General features: G+C 45.0%; 1 protein-coding gene and 1 long non-coding RNA gene across 11 annotated transcripts in view; one reads left to right on the top strand and one right to left on the bottom strand.

Annotated features, from left to right (window-relative positions):
- Positions 1-6,154, top strand: part of Tjp2 (tight junction protein 2) — a 130,633-nt gene extending 124,479 nt beyond the window's left edge. For 3 of the 10 annotated variants that reach the window (NM_011597.5, NM_001198985.2, NM_001360391.1), the window contains exons 20-23: positions 1,087-1,197; positions 2,335-2,649; positions 3,981-4,066; positions 5,060-6,148. In NM_011597.5, the coding sequence (NP_035727.2) occupies positions 1,087-1,197; positions 2,335-2,649; positions 3,981-4,066; positions 5,060-5,225 (678 nt within the window). In that variant the 3' untranslated portion in view covers positions 5,226-6,148. Of the gene's footprint in view, positions 1-1,086; positions 1,198-2,334; positions 2,650-3,980; positions 4,067-5,059 lie in introns of all 10 variants that reach the window. The other 7 variants (XM_017318136.1, XM_030250861.1, XM_006526909.2 and 4 more) reach the window with 5 other exon arrangements.
- A 3,730-nt stretch (positions 6,155-9,884) lies between these two features.
- On the bottom strand, positions 9,885-19,719 carry Gm41824. Its single transcript, XR_877775.1, has 3 exons — positions 19,666-19,719; positions 15,238-15,434; positions 9,885-10,418 (listed from the first exon to the last, which is right to left on the bottom strand). It is a non-coding gene; the product is annotated as a predicted gene, 41824 (long non-coding RNA).
- Between the last annotated feature and the right edge of the window lie 3,752 nt (positions 19,720-23,471).

Here is a 23,471-nt window from a genome sequence, read left to right as displayed (position 1 = left end):
ACGAGGGCGCTGTGGAAAGTATCCTCAAAGGATTGGAGCCCAGGACTGCTAGGAAGGCGCACGGTGAGCCCGTGCCTACATGGCCGTGGCTGGGATCTGTGTGGAAAGTGAAGCCAGATCATGACCTTGGGAAAAGGCTGCGTTTTGGTACCATTCAGTACTCTCTTGTCCTCAGGGGCGATAGATAAATAGATCGGCTTTACGTCCGATGTGGCTGTCCAAATTATAGATGGAACTTTATAAATACGTTGTTGCTGCATTTGCTTGTAACCTTTGATTAGGCCTCTCTCTGTACTCTTAGGAGCCCTGCTTTTCTTCTCATGACCTTTAACCTCCTAATGCTATCCAGGTTCCTGAGTGTTTCCCCATCAGTTTCCTTCTCTCTGTATGTCACCTTTTAAATGCGTTTCACACATCTGATCCAGATGCGCTGGGTACCCAGTGCCACACACTTACACACTGCCAGGGAGCACACACTTACACACTACCAGTGGGCACTAGTATAGGGCAGAGCGATTATTAGTTGCACCTCAGAGGACATCGGAGTGATGATCTTTGTGGACAATGTTATCTGAGTCCTTTTGGATGATAATTATGAAGTCCTCTTTAGCCGGTTAGCTCATTCCAGTAAATGATAAATGATAGAAGTACTTCCCCCCTCTCCCAAGAAAAATCAAGGAAGAAAAAGCCCCCCCCCCACACACACACGTGCGCACACACAGACTATTAATATATAACAGATAAGTAGTAAAGAATAAGCTAATAACGACAGACGTAGGAGGAGCTAATGCTTACGATTACTGCAGGTAGTGACACAGACCTTTAGATTATAGGAGTATTTGACTTGGTTTCTCTTCCTTCCTTTAAAGGTCAGAGCATGGCTGCCTTGTACTCCCACTCTAGTGAAGTGTGTCCTAAGCTTTCTCTAGGGAAGGATGGTGGGTGTCTCTCTTCGCAGTAAGAGAGAGCTGCCCTAGCTCTTCAGCTTCTTAGTTCCCACAGGTGTTCAGAAATCCAGCGGAGCAGAGTGCTCTCTTCTCTCTGCTTGGGCGTTCTTGGTGTGAATGAACTTTTTATGTTTTATAGAACATAAGGAAATCCAGCCCAGAGCCACGAGCTCAGATGAGGAGGGCTGCTAGCAGAGACCAACTTAGGGATGCTAGCCCGCCCCCAGCCTTCAAGCCAGAGCCGCCCAAGGTATGTGGCTGGGAAGCCCAGGATGGGAAGGAGGAGGACACGGGCGCCTTGGAGCCCCTTGGCACCCGGGGGGACACACAATGAGGCTATGTACTGTGTCCTTCAGACCATTGAGTGAGCCATAAAAACCAGGGAAGAGCGAGAGATAAACCCAAAAGCCACTGTGAGAACAAGCTATGATTTTAGGCTTCATGGTGAATGAGTTAATTTGTTTACTTTTTATTTATTAATTTTGGTAGAAAAGTGAAATACTGTCCCAAATGCTGCCCGCCAGAATCACTAATCTTGGCGGTTTTGCTTATTTGTTTTGTTTTGTTTTGTTTTTGTTTGTTCTTTTTCTACCCAAAAAAATTTTTCTGCCCGTAATCTAATTTGGACATACCAGAAACTCCTCACTGATGATCTGCTGAGAAAAACTCGCAACGCTGATGCGTAGAATGCCTCTCACTATAAAAGTATCTTAACTTACTGATTTAGTAAATTATCTAGAATCAACGAAAGGGCTTCAGGGCATGAGTCATGCGGTTTCTTGCCCCAGATCATAATCAGCCAATAACGGTAGGCTTTTCCTTATAGCTCAGTTAAAATTTTTTTTTAACTCAGTAACTTGGATGAGAAGGATTAGTGACTATGTAAGCTGTCAGCAGTAATTAGTTACTTGATATAAGAGGGCACCAAAGGCCTGCGGCAGGGTTGGAACTGAAAGTGAAGGCGCAGCGAGCGCTGGAATGGGGTCCTGTCTGCCCTTTCCCCACTCCAGCTTAGCCTTGCTACCCCACAGCCATGCATAGCTCTCACTTTTTGGCCCAGGCTCATACCCTCCAGGCAGGTTGATCCCAGACAAACCTACTTTTTTCCTCTCCAAAACTGATGTCTTCTGTGAGAGGCCACCATGAAGTGACACTGTTCCACCTCTAACTATTGCTGGCCACCCCACTCTGCCAACACTTCTGTCATTCACAGGTGGGGCTCAAGATGCCGGCCAGGCTGTTTGCCTTGTCATAGTTGACTCTGTCAAGATGGTTACATTGTCCACCTTTGGAAACTGATCAGGAAACACAATGTATTAAATCACTAATGTAGCTCTGAAAAGAAACTAAAAGCCCAAGGTCAAAGGCATGCTGTTGCTCTCTGCAGGCAAGAAGCCAGAACAGAGAAGACTCCTTCGACTACTCCAAGTCAAACCTCCCCGCCACAGCCGGCAGTGAAATCCCGGGGGGATCCACCAAAGGCTATCCTCCCCCTATTGCAGCGAAGCCTGCCTTTGGGCGGCCCATCCTGAAGCCTTCCACTCCAGTCCCTATGCCTGAGAGCGAGGAGGTTGGAGAGAGCACCGAGGAGCAGGAAGATGCTCCCAGATCAGTCCTGGGCAGAGTGAAAATATTCGAGAAGATGGACCACAAGGCAAAATTACAGAGGATGCAGGAGCTCCAGGAGGCCCAGAATGCGAGGGTAATTGTTTTCAACCACCAGGGCATCTTAGCTTGCCCCGTGTGAGAGTTTCAAGATGCTTGCTCGAGGTGTAGCAGGGCACACCCCTTTCCCCACTGCCAGAGTCATGCCAGGCACAGCCACCCACACAGTTCTCTTGTGCTGCTTCTAGCTGGTAGCGCAGCCTTTTCACTTCCAATCGAGAACCTTCCAATCAGTGCCGGGTGTAATGGGGCACGCCTTTAATCCTAGCACTGGGGAGGCAGAAGCAGGTGGCTCTTGGTGAGTTTGGGGCTAACATAAGCATAATCTACAAAGAGTTCCAGGACAGTCAGGGTTATACAAAGAAACCCTGTCTTGGAAAACAGAAACAAGTAAAAAAAAAACCAAAGCCAGATAAGCAAGTTCAGTCCAGATGAGCAAGACTCATCTCCATTCTGCAGATCTGTGTCCCGGTCTGAGCTGGGGGGTTAAAGTCAGTACCTCTCAGATGTTATTGTAGCTGGAATATGGGTGATGGTTAGTTGGTCCTCGGGCCTTTCATGTGTTCCCAGATTTGCCATAGCATACTGGCAGCCATTGGGACAGTGGGCCATAGTTTTTCAGCTGGTAGAATGTTTGAGATGCACGTGAGATATTTCAGTATCAGAGAACCTGTGACCACAGAAGTGGGAGCAGGGCTACAGTCGGCAGGAGTCGGCCAGGGCAGGAGAGTCACTGGAGCCCAGGAGTTAGAGATCAGCCTGGGTGACAAGTGAGGCCTTCCCTTAAAAGTGAGGGGGACAAAGGCAGGACAGGCTTTCTCCCAGTCACCCTCCCCCTTCTCTCTCCTTATTTTTGAAACCTTGCTGATGTTGCCCTGGGTGACCCAGACACAAGATGCACTCCAGCTCCAGTCTCCTAGGTAGTTGGATCCACAAGCCCTACTAAACATAGCATTTATCATTTCAGTCGTTTGTGAGTGGACAGCTCAGTGGTGTAAAGTGTATTTGCCTCACTCTGCAGCCCACACTTCCATCATTCTCAGGACCTTCCCCAATTCCCAAGTGAAACTGTATTCATCTGACAGTGATTCCCCCATCCCCCATCCCCTCTCCCTCCCTCCAGGCACAGCCACACCGTTCATTCTACCCTGTGCCTCTCGGAATTTGATGGTTTAGTGTACTGTCTCAGGGCTCCCCTTCTTCACCATTTGGTGTCTTCCACTAGGCCATACCCAACCACGAAACAGGCTTGCATCTATTTTTCTATTTATGAACTAGAAGGTGGTAGGACCCGGGGACAGGGTCGGGCCTGACCAGCAAGAGACCCATGCAATTGCCCATTCTCTTCCTGTTTCCTCATTACCACAGATCGAAATAGCTCAGAAGCACCCTGACATCTATGCGGTTCCAATCAAGGCCCCCAAGCCAGATGCTGGCCTCCCCCCGCACATGAGGTAAGGGCTGTTTGGTGGGCTGGTCAGAGGAGGAGCTTCCGCAGCAACTGTATTTGGAGAAAGAAAGTACTCTACCCAGATGTCAGAGAGTTAAGAATTTCCTTCCCAGGCTGACTGTTAACCTTACCCTGTCAGTCAAACTTAACTATTAAGATTACAAAATCAAAGGCCGGGCAGAGACAGGCAGATCTCTGTGAGTTTGAGGCCAGCCTGGTCTTCATAGTGAGATCCAGGATAGCCAGGGCTATGTAGAGAGACCCTGTCTCAGAAAGATCACAGAATCGGAAGTTTCTGGCCACTTGCCCTGTGCGCCCAATGCCACATTCGAGCCTTCCATTGAGTTAGGAGGTCACGTGAGCAGATCCCTAGGGCTTAGGTTTCTTTAGTCACTGAAGTTTAGTAGCTCATAGCCAAGCTCCTTAATTCCTTTGTATCACCACGCACAGTCAGGACTCTTGTGCCAAACTGGGTCAGAAGGACTTCGACAGTCAGTGGGCTAGCACAGCATTTCAATGCTGAGCAGGCACTAGGCAGTATCAGTGTCTTTCTGTGGTGATCTGGAGTTGAGTTATGATTTCCTGCTTCAGGAAGCTGGACTCTTGTTTAAAGCACTGAAAAAGTAAGAGGCACGTAGATGGCTCTGAATGGCAAGCTGACACTGACAGAGGTACAAGTGATTGACACTGAAGAGAACTCTTTGCTGGGGGGGGGGGGGCCTGTAGTGGAGCACCTAGGAGAATACATCTTCCTGTGTTAGTTCAGACAACAGGTAGCTGACCAAATAGGCCATGGCCTTGACCCATATCGTATCTCTTCCCTTATCACCCTGTGAGCCAGAAGAGGGGCCAGCAGTGCCCTTCCTGGTGGTCATATGTGCTCAGGGGTTAGGAAACAAGGAAACAATCAGCCCTGCTGGGTTCATAGCTTCAGTGACCCCCGTGGGCATCTAGATGATATTCGCTGTGTTTGATAGCCTCTTTTTTTTTTTTTTAGTTCTAGACCCCCAGAGCCCCAGAAAGCTCCTTCCAGACTTTACCAGGACACCAGAGGAAGCTACGGCAGTGACCCCGAGGAGGAGGAGTACCGCCAGCAGTTGGCAGCACACTCGAAGCGTGGTTACTACAGCCAGCCCTCCCGGTACCGAGACACGGAGTTATAGAGCTTGTATGCGTGGACTCCTGCGAGGCCACCTGGAGATCTTCTCCAGTTAAAACGCACTGCAGAGATACGGTGGGGACCCAGGCAACAGATGGCATGAGTTATCAACTGAAGGCTCTGTTTGTGGGACTGGAGTGAAGTTGATTCTGACTTTCTTGAATGAAGAGAAACAGTCTGATAACTGTTACTTGCTTTGGTGTGGACCAAGATCTGTATTAACCTCTCTGTATTTTTTAATATGTATATCGAGCAATAACTATCTTTCCTCACTCGTGGCTGCCTTCCTGCACAGCTTCAGTGTGAAGCAGATGTGAAGAGGGAGTTAAAAAAAAAAAAAAAAAAAGGACTCCGTCTCAGACTAAGTTCAGAAGTATTTTATCACGACTCTCTAAGTGCCTTTGACAAAATGTGTCTCACGTTTGCCTCCCTCCCTGACGCTTCATGCAAACCCATAATGGACTAAAACTTTATTTTGACTAAATTTTTATACCAGTTTAGCAGCTGTGACTGCCCCTGCACCATGCCACCTTTTCAGGGCATTGTCTGTAGTATTTTCCACAAATTCTGACTGTACATAGGACAGCGACCCTCGGGAGTGTGTCTGCCTATCAATTCTGCGTAGCTCGGAGGCCAAGATTTTAGAGTGTTTGTCCGTTGTCTGGAACCACATATTCCACAAAGGCAGAGACTTGAGAAAAGGGTATTTTGTTTCCTCTCTATCAGAGTATGTACTGACATCGGGTGGTTTTGTAATTTAATAAAAAGGAGTACAAGAATGAGTTTAGTGCTGAGTCTCTACACACCTTCCTTCTGGGCAGTGTGGGGGGAACCCAAGGTCCTCATGCATTCAGAGTGCTGCTTCACCACTGAACTACACCCCACTCTTCCTGATTTATTTTAATTAAAAAAATTTTTAAAAAGACATAAAAATGTGTGTATGAATGTTTTTCCTGCATGCATCTGTGTGTGTCACATGTGTGCCCAGTGCCTGCAGAGGTCAAAGAGGGCATCGGATTCCCCCCAAAACTGGAGTTACATTGGTTGTGCTCTACCATGTGGGTGCCAGGACTCAAACCTGGGTCCTCTGGAAGAACCAAAGGTTTTCTAAAGCTCTGAGCCGGTTATCTGGTTCCTCCTTCCTGTAGTCACACAAGTGAGAACTTACACAACAGGGAATGGAAACATGGGAAGAAGAAGAAGAAAATAACCCCTTCACAGGTCTGATCTTTCTCCAGTCCCTTATTCATGAGTGTCTGTTGTGTGTCTATTGCGTGTCTGTGGGAGAGCCCCGAGGCTAAACTGTGTTGTGTGTAGTTTTACGTTCTATCCATCTTTGCTCCAGGAGATGACCATGCAGCTTCCCTTGAATCATCAGATAAAAGACACAGACACACAGTTGTTCCTCCTTTTCAACCTGCCTTAAGACACAATTAATTGCTGGGTGTCACTGGCCTGGAAAAGCATGCCCTCATCAGTCTCTCCTCCCACCTGCCCTCCTGCCAAACATCCCTGACCACCCGCCTGGAGGAGCTGCCTGTGTGGCCACTCCATTTTGAGATCTCACATGGTTGCCCAGTTCTCCCCTCCAAAACATGGAAAACTCCTTCTCCTTCCTGTGTCTCTCTGCCTGCCTCCCAGGATCTGGAAGTTCTGCCTGTCCCTTCCACTCAACAATTGGTCCATGGCTTTCTTTACTGACAGTGTACTGGCTAGTTTTGTGTCAACTTGACACAGCTGGAGTTACCACAGAGAAAGGAGCTTCAGTTGAGGAAACGCCTCCATGAAATCCAGCTGTAAGGCATTTTCTCAATTAGTGATCAAGGGGGAAAGGCCCCTTGTGGATGGTGCCATCTCTGGGCTGGTAGTCTTGGTTCTATAAGAGAGCAGGCTGAGCAAGCCAGGGGAAGCAAGCCAGTAAAGAACATCCCTCCATGCCCTCTGCATCAGCTCTTGCTTCCTGACCTGCTTGAGTTCCAGTCCTGCATACTTTGGTGATCAACAGCAGTATGGAAGTGTAAGCCGAATAAACCCTTTCCTCCCCAGCTTGCTTCTTGGTCATGATGTTTGTGCAGGAATAGAAACCCTGACTAAGACAGACAGATTAAGAACCAACTGGGGGGTTGGTGAGATGGCTCAGTGGGTAAGACTGCTCTTCCGAAGGTCCGGAGTTCAAATCCCAGCAACCACATGGTGGCTCACAATCATCTGTAAGATCTGACTCCCTCTTCTGGAGTGTCTGAAGACAGCTACAGTGTACTTACATATAATAAATAAATAAATCTAAAAAAAAAAAAAAAAAAAAAGAAAGAAACAATTGGGGAACAGGACCTTAGCATAAGAACCGCCCACTACAGTGCTGGGTTTGTGCTTCTGTTCCCTATTCACGTTTTATCAAGAATGTTCTTTCACGCAGTGAAGAGCTCCGGGCCCGTCGTGACTCATCACCACAGACTAATTTTGTTCACTTGCTTCATAAGTGAACGCTCACCTATTGATCAGTTTGACTATGTTTATTTCTCTATCATGTTAGATGCGCTCCTTTTATCTAAGCTGTGCTTTGTGTGCCAGCCATCACGTCAGCCCTCCAGCAGGTAGATTCTCAGCACTGGAATTAGCAAGGTGAAGTGGTGGACTTTTAAGGCTTGTGTTTACTACTAGGTTGCTTCCTAGAAAAACTCAGCTGTGTGACAGTTTAGGAATTTAAGCTCTCCTACAAAACCTGTATATGTTCCAGATGCATGAGAATGCTTGAGCCCCCGCACACTCCTGATTTTTGTTTTCCTATCTTCTGGCAAATTTTTTCTCTCTTCTTTGTCAGTTCTAAAAGCCCCTGTGATGGCTAATCTTAGTTGTCAACTTGACATACTTGGGAAGAGAGAACCTCAAAGAATTGCCTCAGCCAGCACGCACACGCCTTTAACCCCAGCACTTGGGAGGCAGAGGCAGGTGGATTTCTGATTTCGAGGCCAGCCTGGTCTACAAAGTGAGTTCCAGGACAGCCAGGGCTACACAGAGAAACCCTGTCTCGAAAAACCAAAAAAGAAAAAAAAAAAAAAAAAAAAAAAAAAAAAAAAAAAAAAAAAAAAAAGAATTGCCTCTACCAGACTGGCCTGTGCATGAGATCTTGATTGATGATTCATATGGGCGGGTCCAACCTGCCGTGGGCGGGTCCAATCTGCTGTGGGCGGGTCCAGCCTGCGTGGGCAGTGCCATGCCTGCACAGGTGGTTCCTGGTTGTATGAGCAAGCTGGCTTAGCAAGCACAAAGGACACAGATCTCCTCGGGGCCACTGCCTCAGTTCCTGTCTCTAGTTTCCTGCCTCGAGCTCCTGCCCTGGCTTCCTGCAGTGAAGGGGTAGAACAGGTGGGCTGAAATAAAGCATTTCCTCTCCAGATTGCCTTTGGGAATTCAAACGAGGACAACCCCATTTACCCTTCTAGGTCTAGTTAATACTTGGCCTACCATAGTGTCTCTGATTTTCCCAGTCAAACTTATCAACTCCTTTAGCAATCGCATGGCTCTTCATGTATGCCCATCCATCTATCTATTTTCAAGAGTAGTCTAGCATGCTAGAATACTTCATACATGTGGCCTTCACTCACACAGAAACATACCATATACATAAATAAAAATATAACTCACAATTTTAAGAAAGGAGATGGGCTGGAGAAGAGGTTGAGCAGTAGAGTGTATGTCTTGCCTTCAGAGCACCTGAGTTCAGTACCCAGTTCCCATATTGGGCAGCTGACATCTGCCTGTAACTCTACTTCCAGTGGCCATTGGTACCCATACAAGTTTAGCATTAACTTACACACACACATGCACAAATAAAAATAATAAAGATTAATTAAAGTAAAATACTCTAATCATCAACCACAGATCTGTTGCCCACCTGTTTCTAATTACACTAAGGAAGGGATGCCTATATTTGCTTTCATGATGACCACAGTTTGTGGGACATATGAAGTGGATAACGTTTATCTTTTATCACTCTTAATAGGAAGTATTCTTCACATGTTTTGAACACTTGCTCCCTAGCTGGTGGCAGTACTAGGGGAGGTGGTGGAAATTTTAGGAAGTAAGATCTAGCTTGAATATGGTTACTATGGGAATGCTCTTGGGAACTGTATCCACCCCTACCTCTTTCTGCATCCTCTGTAGTCTCAGTATTTTTCTGTGTTCCCTGCCTCCAGTGTGCCCTGAAGAAGTCCTGCCAACACACACTCACAGTAGGCGAGGAGCCAGTGGTTACAGCTGATCCCTCTGAAAAGGTGAGTCAAAATACAACATTCTTCCATGACATTGTCTCTGTCAGGCCTTTGGTCAGAACTGTGGGGGAACAAAACCTAACTACAGCAATCTCAAAGGAGAGTAAAGCCGGTAACAAACTTCTTACACTATGTTCATGTCAACTTCAACAAGTGACACAGTAATGATCCACGCAAGATAAGTATTGGCAACCATGTTGATTAAGCCAGTTAAAAGTTTTAAGTCCTTTTTATTGATAGCCAGACCACGAAGAGCCGAGTTGTGCATATGAAATCTCTTGGTACCCAAGTTCAGTGGTACAGAATTTTGTAGGCAAAAAGCCACAGACCATAATTTACATCCAAGTTGGATGAGGGTCAGAGTAACCTTGAAACATTCATTCCTGGCAAAGCATGGTAGTTATCTTAGACGTAACATGCCATTTATCTTTTTACCTATATTTTTTTCTAATTACTTTAGCTTAATTATTTTGGTTAATACATCTGGATGGGTCATGGCCAAGGCCATGAAAATGTCAACTATGTTGCCAAGGCAAATGTGATCACTTCAGGGAGGTCAGAGGGCTGAGAATTGCCTAAGCAAATATAAAATTGAGTCATAACAGGACCGAGTTACCTTAGTCATTTCAACATCAGTTTATGAGCTGAAAGTGATTAGAAGAAGATGTGCAGAAGAACTGTGATGCTTTGGGAGTTGTGGTACATACCCATAATCCCAGCCCTAGGGAGGCTGAGTCAGAAGGTTTGCATGGTTAAGACCAGCCTGGGCTATAAAGTGATCTAATAAACCAATGGGAAAAAAAATAAAACAACTGTCATGAATTTAGCATGACCAGGCAAAGACTGGCTAGTGTGTAGAGTTAGGATCTTCTTGTATCAATAAACTGGGCATGTCAAACATTCTTCTCAGCTCATTATGAGGGGACCTAGAAGTTAAAATATAAGAAAGAACATGAGGAACAGTGTTTGGGTGTGGGAGAGATGGCTCAGCAGTTAAGAACATCCGTGCTCTTGTGGAGGACCCAGCATCCATTATCAGCACCCACAGGGCAGTTCACAAACACCCATAACTCCAGATCTAAGGGATTTATCTGACCCCTTCTTCTGACCTCTGCCAGCACCAGGAGCTAATGACATAGTGCACATACATACATGTAGGCAAAACATTCATGCACAAGATACATCTAAAAGAAAAAAAAGAAAGGAAAAGACTGGCATATGAATGAGGTACATTCAAAATTACTTAATCTCCTACAGAGCAGTAAGTGAAAACCTCTGTGAGTTATCTATTCCACCAGACAGAAACTAGGCATGCCTTTCAGACAAACATCTGCACACCAGTGTTTAGATTTAGAAACTTGGATCAATGGTGATAGCATCCGTCCATCACTGTGTGAGTCATTATACTGAGTAATCTCACATGCTATTTTGTGGCTCGTTATAAAAAAATCAATCTTTACATTTGGATTATAGCAGGAAGGAGTGTTAATTAGAAACGCTTACTGCATGCTTCTGTCAATAAACGTAGACATTGTAGACTGGCAATGACTTATTCTCTGCCTTTGAGAAGTTCACATTCTAGATGCTTTTGCTTGCATTATTCATTAGAGTGTGGGATTTTTCTGGTCTGAAAACTTGCCTTGGTCTATAGCCATGCATAGTAGGGTCCAGAGCAGTTTCTGGCTTCTGAGTTTAATTTCCCATCTCCTCATCTAGCAGTCTTTTCTAGAGAGTTTCTTGAAATGGTGTGTTGAACCTATTGTATAGTTTTCTCCTTCAAGAAATTGTAAGGCATTAATGTGCTTTAGAGAACCTAGTTTATAAAATGGCAGAAAGTAATTTTTAACAGCCACGGAACAAATCTCATTCAGGAACAGGAATTTCTTGGCCTCCATGGAACAATGAACTTTACAATGACGGGCTGGTGAGATGGCTCAACAGGTACAGGTACTTGATGCCAAATCTGATAGCAGTTCCACCTCTGGGTCCCATGTGGTAGAAGAAAGAGAACCAACTCTCACAAATTGTCCTCTGGCCTTGCATATGTGCTGTGGCTCACACGTGTGCTCACAAGTATACACAAAATAAATGCAAAGACATTTTAAGGATTAATTTTAACTTTAAGCATATGGGTGTTTTGCCTACATGCATGTTTGTGTATCACATGCATGCAGTGTCTGAAGAGGATGTCAAACCCTTGGAACTGGAGTTATAGACAGTGGTCTACCATGTTGGTTCTGGGAGTTGAATCAATCATCTGAAAGAGCAACAAGTGCTTTTAACCATGGAGCCATCTCTTAAGCATGCATATATACATATACACATGCACACACACATACACACACACATACACACACACACACACATACACATACATATACATATGTGTATATGTGTATACATGTATACATGTATATGTGTATATGTGTATGTATATATACACACACATATTACTGAAAAATCAAATTTTAGATAACAACCAAGATTTCTTTTTCTTTTACAAAGGGTAGACTAGGTAGTGCTGAATGTGTGTTTTTTCACAGTAGCAGCAGGCTAGAGCTGAGTGGGTAGTGTTATAAGCCAAGGCCTTGCCCAGACTCCTTTACAGAGCTGTATAGACAGATAAGGCCAGACTTGCCCACACTTGTTCACCTCTTTCTATTTTCTTCTATTGCCTTCCAGTGCCAAGCAGTGAATAGCATCCACGTAGCCACAGGGAAGCCAGTGTTCTGAACACACACACACACACACACACACACACACACACACACAAGCAACAGTGTACCTCTCTGGGAAAGTTCCCAGCATTCTCACAAAAGAAGCCAATACCTCTCGTCTCTGAGTGCTGTACTTTAGATGTGTTGGAATGAGAAATAGAGATAGGGTGGGCAGCTGCAGTTGATCCTCTGTATCTATGGATTCCACACTTTGGGATCCAACAAACCACAGATTGAAATGTTTGTTTGTTTGTTTTAAATTTTAGGGACCAGCAGTTAAGAGTTCTTGGTGCTCTTGCAGAGGACTTGGGTTCAGTTCCCAACACCCATATGGGGGTTCACTACTCTCTGTAAATCTAGTCCCAAGGGATCCAATACCCTCTTTGGCCTCCTCTCTCTAGTATCTGGCACACACATGATGCACATATATAAATGCAGGCAAAATACATACTTAAAACAAACATAAATAACTAAAAAGTAATAATACAAAATTTTAAACCAATGCAGGTATGCTGGTGTTTGCCTAAAATAGCAGCACTTGATTCAGGCTAACCTGGGCTACACAGTAAGCTCTACTTTTAAAAACTAAAACTAAAAGACAGACAAGCAAAACTAAACCAAACCAAAGCCCAATGCAGTAAATATTTATGTAGTATTATGTTGTGTAGGAATTTTAAGTCCTCTAGAGATAGTGTCAAGAATAGAGAGAGAAGCACAGGTTATTGCAAATGTTGTGGCCATTTCATATAAGGGACGTTAACACCTGCAGCTTTGCATATGTGTGGGGAGTCACGAAGCCGCTCTCCCAGAGAAATCAGAATAGCAAGGAACAGTTGTGTCTTCTTGTGGCTGTATCAGTTTCTGTTCTGTTGTTGTGACCAACAGCAACATGACCATAACCAAAGACAACTTAAGGAGGAGAGAATTTATTTTGTCTTATAGACAGGCATGGCAGAGGGGTGACAGCAATTGGCAGCCATGGCAGCAGGAGCCAAAAGCTGAGAGTTTACATTCTTAAGGGCAAGCATGTAGCAGAGGGAGCAAACTGGGGGGTAGATCAAGGCTATTTTATTTCTATTGCTCTGATAAAACATGATGAGCCAGGCAACCCTTATTTGGAACGTACAGCTCCAGGAGGCGAGGATTCCATCATGAGGGAGAGCATGGCAGCAGCAGGCAGGCAGACATGGCTCTGGTGCAGCAACCCAGAGCGCACATCCACATCTACAAGTCGGAAGGAGACTGCGCTAGGGATGCTGGGAAGCTTGTGAAGCCTGAAACCCCACCCCCTACCCCCGTGCTGCTTCCCAAAAGGCCACACCTCCTAGTCCTTCCCAAACAGTTCTACTGACTGGGGATCAAGTGTTTAAACATAAGAGCCTATTGGAACCATCTTTATTCAAGCCACAGCAGTTATGAAGTCTCAAAGCATGTTCTCTACCTCGTGATATACTTCCTTCAGCAAGACTTCCTAACTAACTGCTCCAACAACAGTATCCCTCAATGTTCAAATTCCAGACTCTGTGGGGGTCATTTGTCATTCAAATCACCTTGGTAGTTTTGGAAATTATTTTTTCAAAGCTGTGCTGAATTAAGACCAAAGGGGGAAAAAGAAATTGAAAGTGGGTGGGTCATTGGGATGTGAACCCAGGACGTCACTCACAGGCTTCCTGAAGGCTTGTGGTCCATTCTCAGTAGCAAAGTGATCTTTGCAGCTACCCAGCCCCAGATAGATACTTCAAAAGGAGCAGCCCTTGTCCTACCCTTGAAATGTGTTGGCTTCCTTTCCTCTCCACCAATGCCTGGGAAGTAGAACCTCTCAGACAGGAACAAATGAACACAGTACTGTGATAGAGAATGTGGCCCCCAGGCATGCTCTGTGTGTGTGTGTGTGTGTGTGTGTGTGTGTGTGTGTGTGTGTGTTTGAATCCCTGTGAAAACTGATGCTTCTGGAACCTGGTCATAGTGACATAACTTCATACCTCACTATCCTCACCTGGGAGCTCAGGGGACCAATTACACCTGACTAACATGGTTTCTCATGAGGGCCACGTGCTGTATTGCAGGGCTTAGCACGCTGTTGGGTACTCAGCACATTAAATAAATAAATAAATAAATAAATAAGACCTGTTTTTTTAAAACCAGATACACAATTAATATCTTTTAATCTAGTAGCCATTAACATTTAAAACAACATAATTTTCTATTTTCAGTATAATTTAGTATATTTACAATTTCACTCTACCTATCTCCACGACGCTGTCTTTATCCCAAAAGGAAACTTGAGTTATCACTTCCCCTAGTCCCTGGCAACCGTGTATTCACATTCTGTCTCTATAGATTGCCTGTCCTGAATATTTTCTCAAAATGGAAGAATGCAACATGTACCTTTCGATGTCTGGCTTTTATTGCTTAGTTTAACAGCATTAAGGTTCAAATCCACCGTTTCCATTATTAGTCCTTTGTTAATTTCCCTTGTCCACTACTCTAGAATCAATAGATTGCTTTGGACAAGATGAAGATTTCCTTAATGAGTTCTTTGTCATTTTTATGTGTGTGCATATGTGTGCAGGTGACCTCAGACACCAGAGGAGGGTATCAGGTCTCCTTGAGTTGGAGTTACAGGTGGTTGTGAGCCACCCATTGTAGGTGTTAAGAACTGAATTCTGGTCCTCTGGAAGAGCAGCAAACACTTTTGATCCCTGAGCCATCTCTCTCATTTAAAAAAAAAAAAAAAGAAAAGAAAACAAACAAACAAAACCAACTAGAATGTTCCTTTGGGGCAGATGGAGCCTTTTTTTCTGTAAGTCTAGGTGTTTGTGATTCTCGACTGAGTGGGAAGCAAAGATGTTTCCAGTTTGTTGGAGCCCCATGGAGGCACAGAGACCAGGGTTGGCTGAACTGCTCTGTGAGCAAGGAGGACAATTCAGAGGATGGCTTCTTGCCAGAGTTGCTATACATGAGTCTGGCAGGGAAACCCCAGCCTTTAAGAACTAGAATGGGAGCCAGCCTGAGAATCTGTACTTACACAGATCTTTCTGGCAGATGCCATGCAGGAGGGATTGTGGTGGGCAGGTGAGCTTCTTGGAGATGGCCCATCGTTTTGCATAGCTGTGAAGGATGTACCTTGGAGAGACACAGTCCCGAGGGCTGGGATGGGGGTTCTCTCTGGATTGCTTCTTGATGCTGCTGTCTCTCCTCCTGTTTGTCACTGCTATATTTCCTCTGTATGGAGAATGAGATGAATGAGTATGGGGAGAACCTCAGTGCCTGTAGTCTGGTGCAATTGCTTCATGGTAGACAGCCCACCCTATTGGACAATTTTCCTGTAGATCAATATAAAGATGAACTTTCATAAAATAACGCTGTTTAAATAAATTAAGGATTTTACAGAATTCCTGATTTGATTTAAATAGTCTTAGGAGGTTAGGGGAGTTGATAAGGAAGAGTCGGAAGATGGTTTAGATGGTTTGCTAGGAAGATAAAACAAAGAATGAAGAGTAGAATGTGCCTCCTCTTTGTACAGTAGTGAGGGCCATACAGGCTAGAAACAGAGTCCGGTGAGCTCTCATGTATTACAGGCACATGGTGGTACTTGTGAATAGGGTTGAGGCAGGTAAACGATCAAAGTGAACGTTCATTCTAGCTTGGCTCTGAGTCCCTGGATCTTGTGATCTAGGGATGTGGTCATAGGTTTCGGTGTGCACCATGAAAAGGCAGGGTTAGGAACAAAATATAAACGGTCCTATTATGAGTGTAAGAATAGAGAACAGAGGATTAGGAGATGCAAGATAAGCGATTTGTTTCTTGGTAAATACAAACCGTCGTCAGCTAGCATAGGGAAAACTGGCTACAATAGACAGCTCGCTTAAACTTCGTTAATCAGTGACAGAAGATTCATTGCCTTGAGGCTAGGATGGACTTGTGGAGAGAAAGATAGATGAGAACTGTTCGGTTAGATGCGGTTTTCAAAAGAAGACTATATAATCAGTAATCATACGGTATTTTCCCTCTGTGTAATGATTTTAAATCTGTTCTTTGAAGTTTTTGTGGCAGTTGTTTTTGGAAAATATGTAACTCATGGCTATGAGGTGGGTTTTTTTCCCTTTTCTTTCCTTTTTAAGATGTATTTACTTTATGAGCATTGTTGTTTTGCCCACATGTATGTCAGTGTGAGCGTGTCAGATCCCCTGAAACTGGAGTTACAGACAGTTGTGGGCTGCCACAAGGATGTGGGAATTGAACCCTGGTCCTCTGGAAGGGTGGCCAGTGTTCTTACCTGTTTAGCCATTCTTGCTAATGATCTGTTCTTCTTTACATAAAGAATTTTGTCTTAGGTGGTATAAAAAGGATAAGAGAATAAATAGAATTAGAATAAAGAAGATTTTGAGCTTGCTTTAACAGTAAGATGTATGTGTGTGTGTGTGTTGAGTATATGTGTGTATGTGAGTGTGTGTATGTGTGTATGTGTATATGTGTGTATGTGTATATGCGTGTGCACTTCCCCCTTTTTGCCAGCACCAGAGAATTAAGTTTTGCTCCCTCAGAGAAAAGGACAGCTACTGTGTGACTAGCCACCGACTCCACATAACCTGTACAGTACAGGTCCTTTGATATCTCTCCAATCTGAGGACCCAGGCAGATGCTAAGCACTGAGCTAGGAACAAGGCCACCAAGAACAAGAACAGAGGAGCCCTGCAAAGGCAGCCCAAAGCTCACCCATGAGAAAAACCTTTTAAATGAATGTCATCTGTGTGACAAACCAGTCACAAGCCTGCCTTGTAGCATGCACTTACTGGGTGTGTGGCATCTGGGATCACAGAAAAGATGGGACATGGGTTGCTAAGAGACTTCTATCTTGAGGTATGAGTGAGTGAGTCCACCTGCAGGGCTGGCCCAAAGAACACAGTAGGTATGGGTTAGTTATTGTCATTACTGCTACTGCTATAGAGACTTGTATGATGGGTAGTTTTTCAAGCTATTGCAGTAGTAGTTGTTACAATAGATGGATAGCTGCATAGACGGGTCCTGGGGTAGGGGATGGGATGTGGGGATTATGTCGGATGCTGGTGTCCCTGTTCCAATTATGCATCCCCTAAGTAGGTAGTTCTCAACCTTCCTTTTTAAAAATTATTTATTTATCTTATGTATATGGGTACATTGTAGCTGTCTTCAGACTCACCAGAAGAGGCATTGGATCCCATTACAGATGGTTGTGAGCTACCATGTGGTTGCTGGGAATTGAACTCATGACTTCTGCAAGAGGAGTCAGTGCTCTTAACCGCTGAGCCATCTCTCCAGCCTGGTTCACAACCTTCCTAATGCTATGGTTCTTTAATATCGTTCTTCATGTTGTGGTGACCACCAACTATTAAAAAAACGGTTGCTACTTCATATCTGTAATGTTGGTACTGTTAGGAATCATAATATAAATATCTGAAATACAGGATGTCTGATATATGACCCCTATGAAAAGCTCATTCAATTTCCAAAGGAGTCTTATGCACAGGTTGAAAACCAGTGCCCAAGAGAAGCAATTACCTTAGGTGGGTCAGAGACCTCCAAGTCCTGAACTCCACTGATTACCAGCCCTTCATAGGTTCTCAGTAACTGGGAGCAACAGGGGCATTTTGGGTCCCCAGAAAGTATTGACAAGGAAAATCCAATAACCAGCCTGATTCACTTTGAAAATGGTTTCAGTCCCCTTGGAGCACATGTGGAAGATACAGATGTCAGGAAGTAAGAGAATTCTTTCCTCCAGGGGCTCAGCCTAGAAAGTGGACAGCATCTCTCTGCTCTGCTGGTTTAAGCTACAGTTCTCTATAGCACACCCAGATCTTTCTACATACTATGGACGAAACAAGAACTAGATATCTAGTCACTTCAATCAGTTCTGGGGACAGTATAATCAACTAGCCCACACCAAAATCTACACTGATTTGGATCCAATCTGCTGTCTGCATTTACCATGTTCCTGGCCATTAACTATAGCCACTTGGCCTCTCTACCCCAGAACCCCACTGTTCTCCTGTCTAAGGAGCTGCCCAGCAAGAAAAGGACCCCAAATCACAGCTGGACCTTTAGAAGTCAGATCTAGTTTTTTGGACACCTATGTGAAAATCTGATTTAAGACCCTTAATCTATTTGTGTGTGTTTTTGCATGTTTATGAGGAGGGCATGCATATCTGTGGGTAGGGGAGCATCCGTGCATGTGCACATATGGGGGCCAGAGGACAGTCTTGGCTGCCATCCCTTGGATGCCATTCATTTCTTTCTTTCTTTGTTTCTCTTTTTCTTTCTTTTAGGTAGCATCTCTTGTTGGTCTGGGACTCAGCATTAGACTAACCTGGCTCACTCGATGCCCTAGAGACTCTTGTTTGCTCCTGTCTCTCGCATCTGCACCCCATGGAACCCCTTTGTCTCTCATGATGTCAGTTTTCATCATGTTGAAAACTGTTCCTGGGATTATTTTTCCATGTCGCTGTGTACTGGCTAATTTTGTGTCAATTTGACACAAGCTGGAGTTATCACGGAGAAAGGAGCTTCAGTTGGGGAAATGCCTCCATGAGATCCAGCTGTGGGGCACTTTCTCAATTAGTGATCTAGGACCCCTTGTGGGTGGGACCATCTCTGGGCTGGTAGTCTTGGTTCTATAAGAGAGCAAGCTGAGCAAGCCAGGGAAAGCAAGCCAGTAAGTAACATCCCTCCATGGCCTCTGCATCAGCTCCTGCTTCCTGACCTGCTTGAGTTCCAGTCCTGACTTCCTTGGTGATGAACAGCAGTATGGAAGTGTAAGCTGAATAAACCCTTTCCTCCCCAACTTGCTTCTTGGTCATGATGTTTGTGCAGGAATAGAAACCTAACTAAGACACACTGTCCCAGAAAAAAAAAAGATGAGATGAATTTTACTCTGATGCAATTGACTTGGATCACATGACTCCCTCAATCAGTTTCTTTAGCCAGGCAGTGGGCAGTGATGGTTAGCATATGCAGGGGAGGGGCCAATAACCCCCTGACCCACTGGTTGAGAACTGGAGGGTGGAGGGCACACACTGCTCAGGAAGTTGGGGGGAACTTTTCCTAGAGGAAGGGGAAGTAGTGAATAACAGATACCAGTGCCGAGCTGGACAAACACCAAAAGGAGCCATGGAGACAATGGGGATAGTGGAGATTTCTACTTTCTTTTCTGTATGTTGCCAGATCTTGAATGTTTAGCCCTGAGAAATATATTCACTATACAACTCTAAGACTATAAAGCTGCCTCCACTTGTTACATTCTGTAAATAGCTTTTTGGCTTTGAGTTTCCCGTTCCCCTAAAGCATGTTCAACAGAATTATTCAGGCATCCTTCTAGGAGTCAAAAAGAAGGTACAGCTGCAGGCACGCTGAGGGTAGGGAAAGTCAGATCTCAGTACTGCAGACTCCCTGCTGCCCACCCTGGCTCAGCAGCACTTACTTGCCTGGCTTGCTCTTCCTTGCTTCAGATGTGCTATTCCGAGTCATGGTAATTATTCAGCCAGTGAGCACGCTCGCTCTTCTGTGACAACTCAGATACCTCAAACTAAGAATAGGATCCTGACGGATGGAGGAAGGTGACAGAGCCCAGGCTGGGAGGGACTCTGCTCTCTGTCAGGGCTTCTGTGAAAGACCTAAGACTCAGATTTCTTCTCTGCTGATGAACTGGCTACTGCTCTGTGCTATTTCTATTCCACATTTTCTGCGAACTCTTGTCAGCTGTGTCTCCATTAAGATACTCTCCAGGGCTAGAAGTGTCTAGGGGAGGGTGCATCCTAGGGACCGTCCCTTCCTGACAGCTCTCAGCTGAGTTCCCTGGGCTAAGTGTTGCCAGACAATGCTGAGTGATACACTTGGACCTCCCGCATCTGCAGAGCCATTCTGCTTTGAAGCCAAATGGACACTGTTTGTATTTTCTAAGAGCTTGTAAGAGAAACCAGTGAAACTCTGACCCCTTTCAGGCATAAACTGGCAAAAAGAGTTTTGGATGAAGAGGGTGGGCACATCTTGATGGCCTTGCTTTGTGGCCTGGGCAGTTGAGGGTTTTTTTTTTGGCCTCTGATTTCTCATCTATGTAGTGCAGAGGAAGCGGAGGATAAAGCTTAGCACCAGATCCTAGCATGTATGCGAATGTGGGGTCAACATCCAACACAGCAAAAGGAAACGGGGGATGGATGGGCGCTCACTTCTCCATGTGATAACAAACGGAATTTGGAAAGCACACAGCACAATGAGTACGTCACAGGCATCAGCCCCTATTTTTCTCAGAAAGTCCCCTGGAGTCAAGTTCCAAGACCCTGAGTCCTGACAGAAAGTGTAGGTTGACATTGGATTCTCCTTCTGCTGGAACTCCTCCCTGAGTCACCTTACAGACAGACCACCTTGCACGTAGGTCACTGAGTTGGCTTCTGCCTTGGGGAACCCAGGATAAGATGGTTACAGGTGTATAGAGCCAGGAGTGTGGCCTCCAGCCGATTATGATCATGTCTTCATGATATTAAACATCAGACGCTTCTGTGAGACTGTGACCACAGCCATGTTCATAGGCTTTGGGGTTATCTGAAGTGGGGTTGCTGATATTGCTGTTACTATGGTTTTCTGTTTGTTGGTTTCCACAGATTTTGTTTTAGGCAAATTTATTAGTAAGGACCAGATATCTACTACTAACTGGAGAGATAGCGCAAAGAAAACCAGAAAACTGGAGGTGATAAGGTAGAGGGGTATGGGCTGATTCAAATCACCATTCCCTATGGAACTTCTCTCATTCCTTAAAAAAGCAGGGAGAGGGAGAGAGCTGTAACATGCCAGAGTTCCTAGAGCTGGAGGGATGCCTCAGCCATCAAGAACACTTGCTGTTCTTGGAGAAGACCAGAGTACAGTTCTGAGCACCCACATGGCGGCTCACAATCACCTGAAACTGAAGTTCCAGGGCCTCTGATGTCTTTTATGGCCTCTGCAGGAACAAGGCCAACATGTGGTGCACATACACACATGTAGGCAAAAACACTTATGCACATAAAATAATAAATAAATCTTTCTTTTAAAAAAAAGACAAAGTTTTAGCAAATGTATTAGGGCTAGAGATGACAAGTGCTAGGCAAATCTATATTTCTTCTATTGTACAGTCAACACGCATCTTTTGCATATCTGCCCATTTCCTGTCTTTCTGACCTCAGTGAGGATGACCGTAGCAGCCATGAGAAAGAAAGACACGGAAAACTGGCACACAGGCATTGCCTATACAGTGGTGCCAACGGATTCTGCCTGCTGTGTTTACTAAAATTTTGGTGGTCATTTGGGGAAAGGAGAAGAGAATCAGGTGTCCAGGCCCTTCTGTCCCTTATAGTCTTTATTAAGGGGGTGCACAATTGACCTCCTCTGAGGATGGAGTGGGTATTGGGCATAGAAGAAGCGTGTTCCACCCTTTTGGGTCAAGCAAGGGTGAAGTCTTTAATCTTGATATTTAGTCCAGCCTTGAAGTAGGCAGCAGAGGGTCACTCTGAGCCTAGAATGTAGGATCCGTGGAAGACGGGGAATGTGGTAGTTTGGATATGCTTGGCCCAGGGAGTGGCGCTGCTTGCAGGTGTAGCCTTGTTAGAGGAAGTGTGTCACTGTGGAGTTGGGCTTTAAGACACCCATCCTATCTGCAAGCCTTCTCCTGCTTCCCTTGGATGAAGATGTAGAACTCTCAGCTCCTTTAGAACCATAGCTGCCACGCTTCCCACCATGATGATAATGGGCGGAACCTCAGAACCAGTAAGCCAGCCCCAGTTAAATGTTCTTATAAGAGTTGCCTTGGACATGGTGTCTGTCTCTTCACAGCAATGGAAACCCTAAGTAAGACAGGGAGGGACAGTGACTAACAGTTTCTAAAGTTTTAAGTCTACCCTCTGGTTGTCTTAGCTGTAGACTAGGAAGGACAAAATAACAGCATCCATTGCTGTCTGTTTACCTCTTTAAAGCCCCTGCCCTTGACTCGTTGTTAACTTTGTCATTTGTTACAAGCAACGGTAGCTCTGTATCATTCATGGAAAAATGGATGCTTGCTGGTTTTTAACATAACATGGAAGACCAATGCGTGAAAGACATGACTTATAAGCAGTTTGGGGATTTTTTTATTTCATGATACTATTTAAAATCTGCCTCCTTTAAAAACGGTTAATTTCCTATAAAGGGATGACTGATCCCTGATCATCATCGCTTCAGGGGAAACTGACATATTGAAAGTCATGCATCTCAGATGGTGTCTGGCAGAAGATGCTAACATCCCGGTTCTGTCCCCTGCCGGGGTCGCTGTCGAGGCTGGATTGGACTTTTGGAAGGGGGACTGGGTTCTTAAGCATCCAAGAGATGATCTGGGAGGCAGCTCTCTCCTTTTGTGATCTTATGTGTTGATTAGCTTTAGCTGTTAACTCTTCACAACCCAGAACCACCTGAGAAAGAAGATAGCTGAAATGGAAAAGTTGTCTCAACCATGTTGGCCCATAGGCATGACTATGTTGGATTGCCACAACTGTAGGAAGGCCCAGCTTATTGTAAGGTGGCACCGTTCCTAGGCACGTGCACTTGAAATGTGTAAGAAGGTTAGCTGCGGATAAGCCAGCCTGGGAGCCAGTCAGCAAATATCCTCTGCTATGGTTACTGTTGCACTTGCTCAGAGGTAATGCTATGTGGAATAGCAGCAAGTTCCCACTTTTACTTCCCCTTCACTAAATAAGTCCTTTCCTACCCAAAGTTGCTTATTTATTATCACAGCAACAGAAATCAAACCAGGACACCCACTTTTACATGGGTTATACATCATTCTTCCCACAGAATCTGTATCCACAGATCCTCAACCAGGTTCAAGAAGACTCTTGGTGGAAAGACTGTAGGCCAGCAATATTGTTGTAATCAGTTTTGGAAAGTCCTGTCTGCCACATGTGTATATAGGTCCCCAGAGGAATATGCTTGCCACATCAATTATCTTTTGAAATGGAGAATGGATGATGGAGTTTTAGAGGAAAAAAATAGATGGCTTTGCTACAATAAACACAGACAAATGTTTGGAGGGGAGAGAGAGAGAGGAGATAAAAATGGAAGAATCTTAGTTTAAAAAATAAACAAGTGCCAGGCAGTTGTGGCACACGCCTGTAATCCCAGCACTTGGGAGGCAGAGGCAGGTAGATTTTTGAGTTTGAGGCCAGCCTGGTCTACAGAGTGAGTTCCAGGACAGCCAGGGCTATACAGAGAAACCCTGTCTCAAAA

This window comes from Mus musculus, chromosome 19 (assembly GCF_000001635.26).
Source record: "Mus musculus strain C57BL/6J chromosome 19, GRCm38.p6 C57BL/6J".
Lineage (NCBI taxonomy): Eukaryota > Metazoa > Chordata > Mammalia > Rodentia > Muridae > Mus > Mus musculus.
The sequence above is the reverse complement of the archived record's forward strand: the minus strand, read 5'-3'. Positions and strand labels throughout refer to the sequence as shown.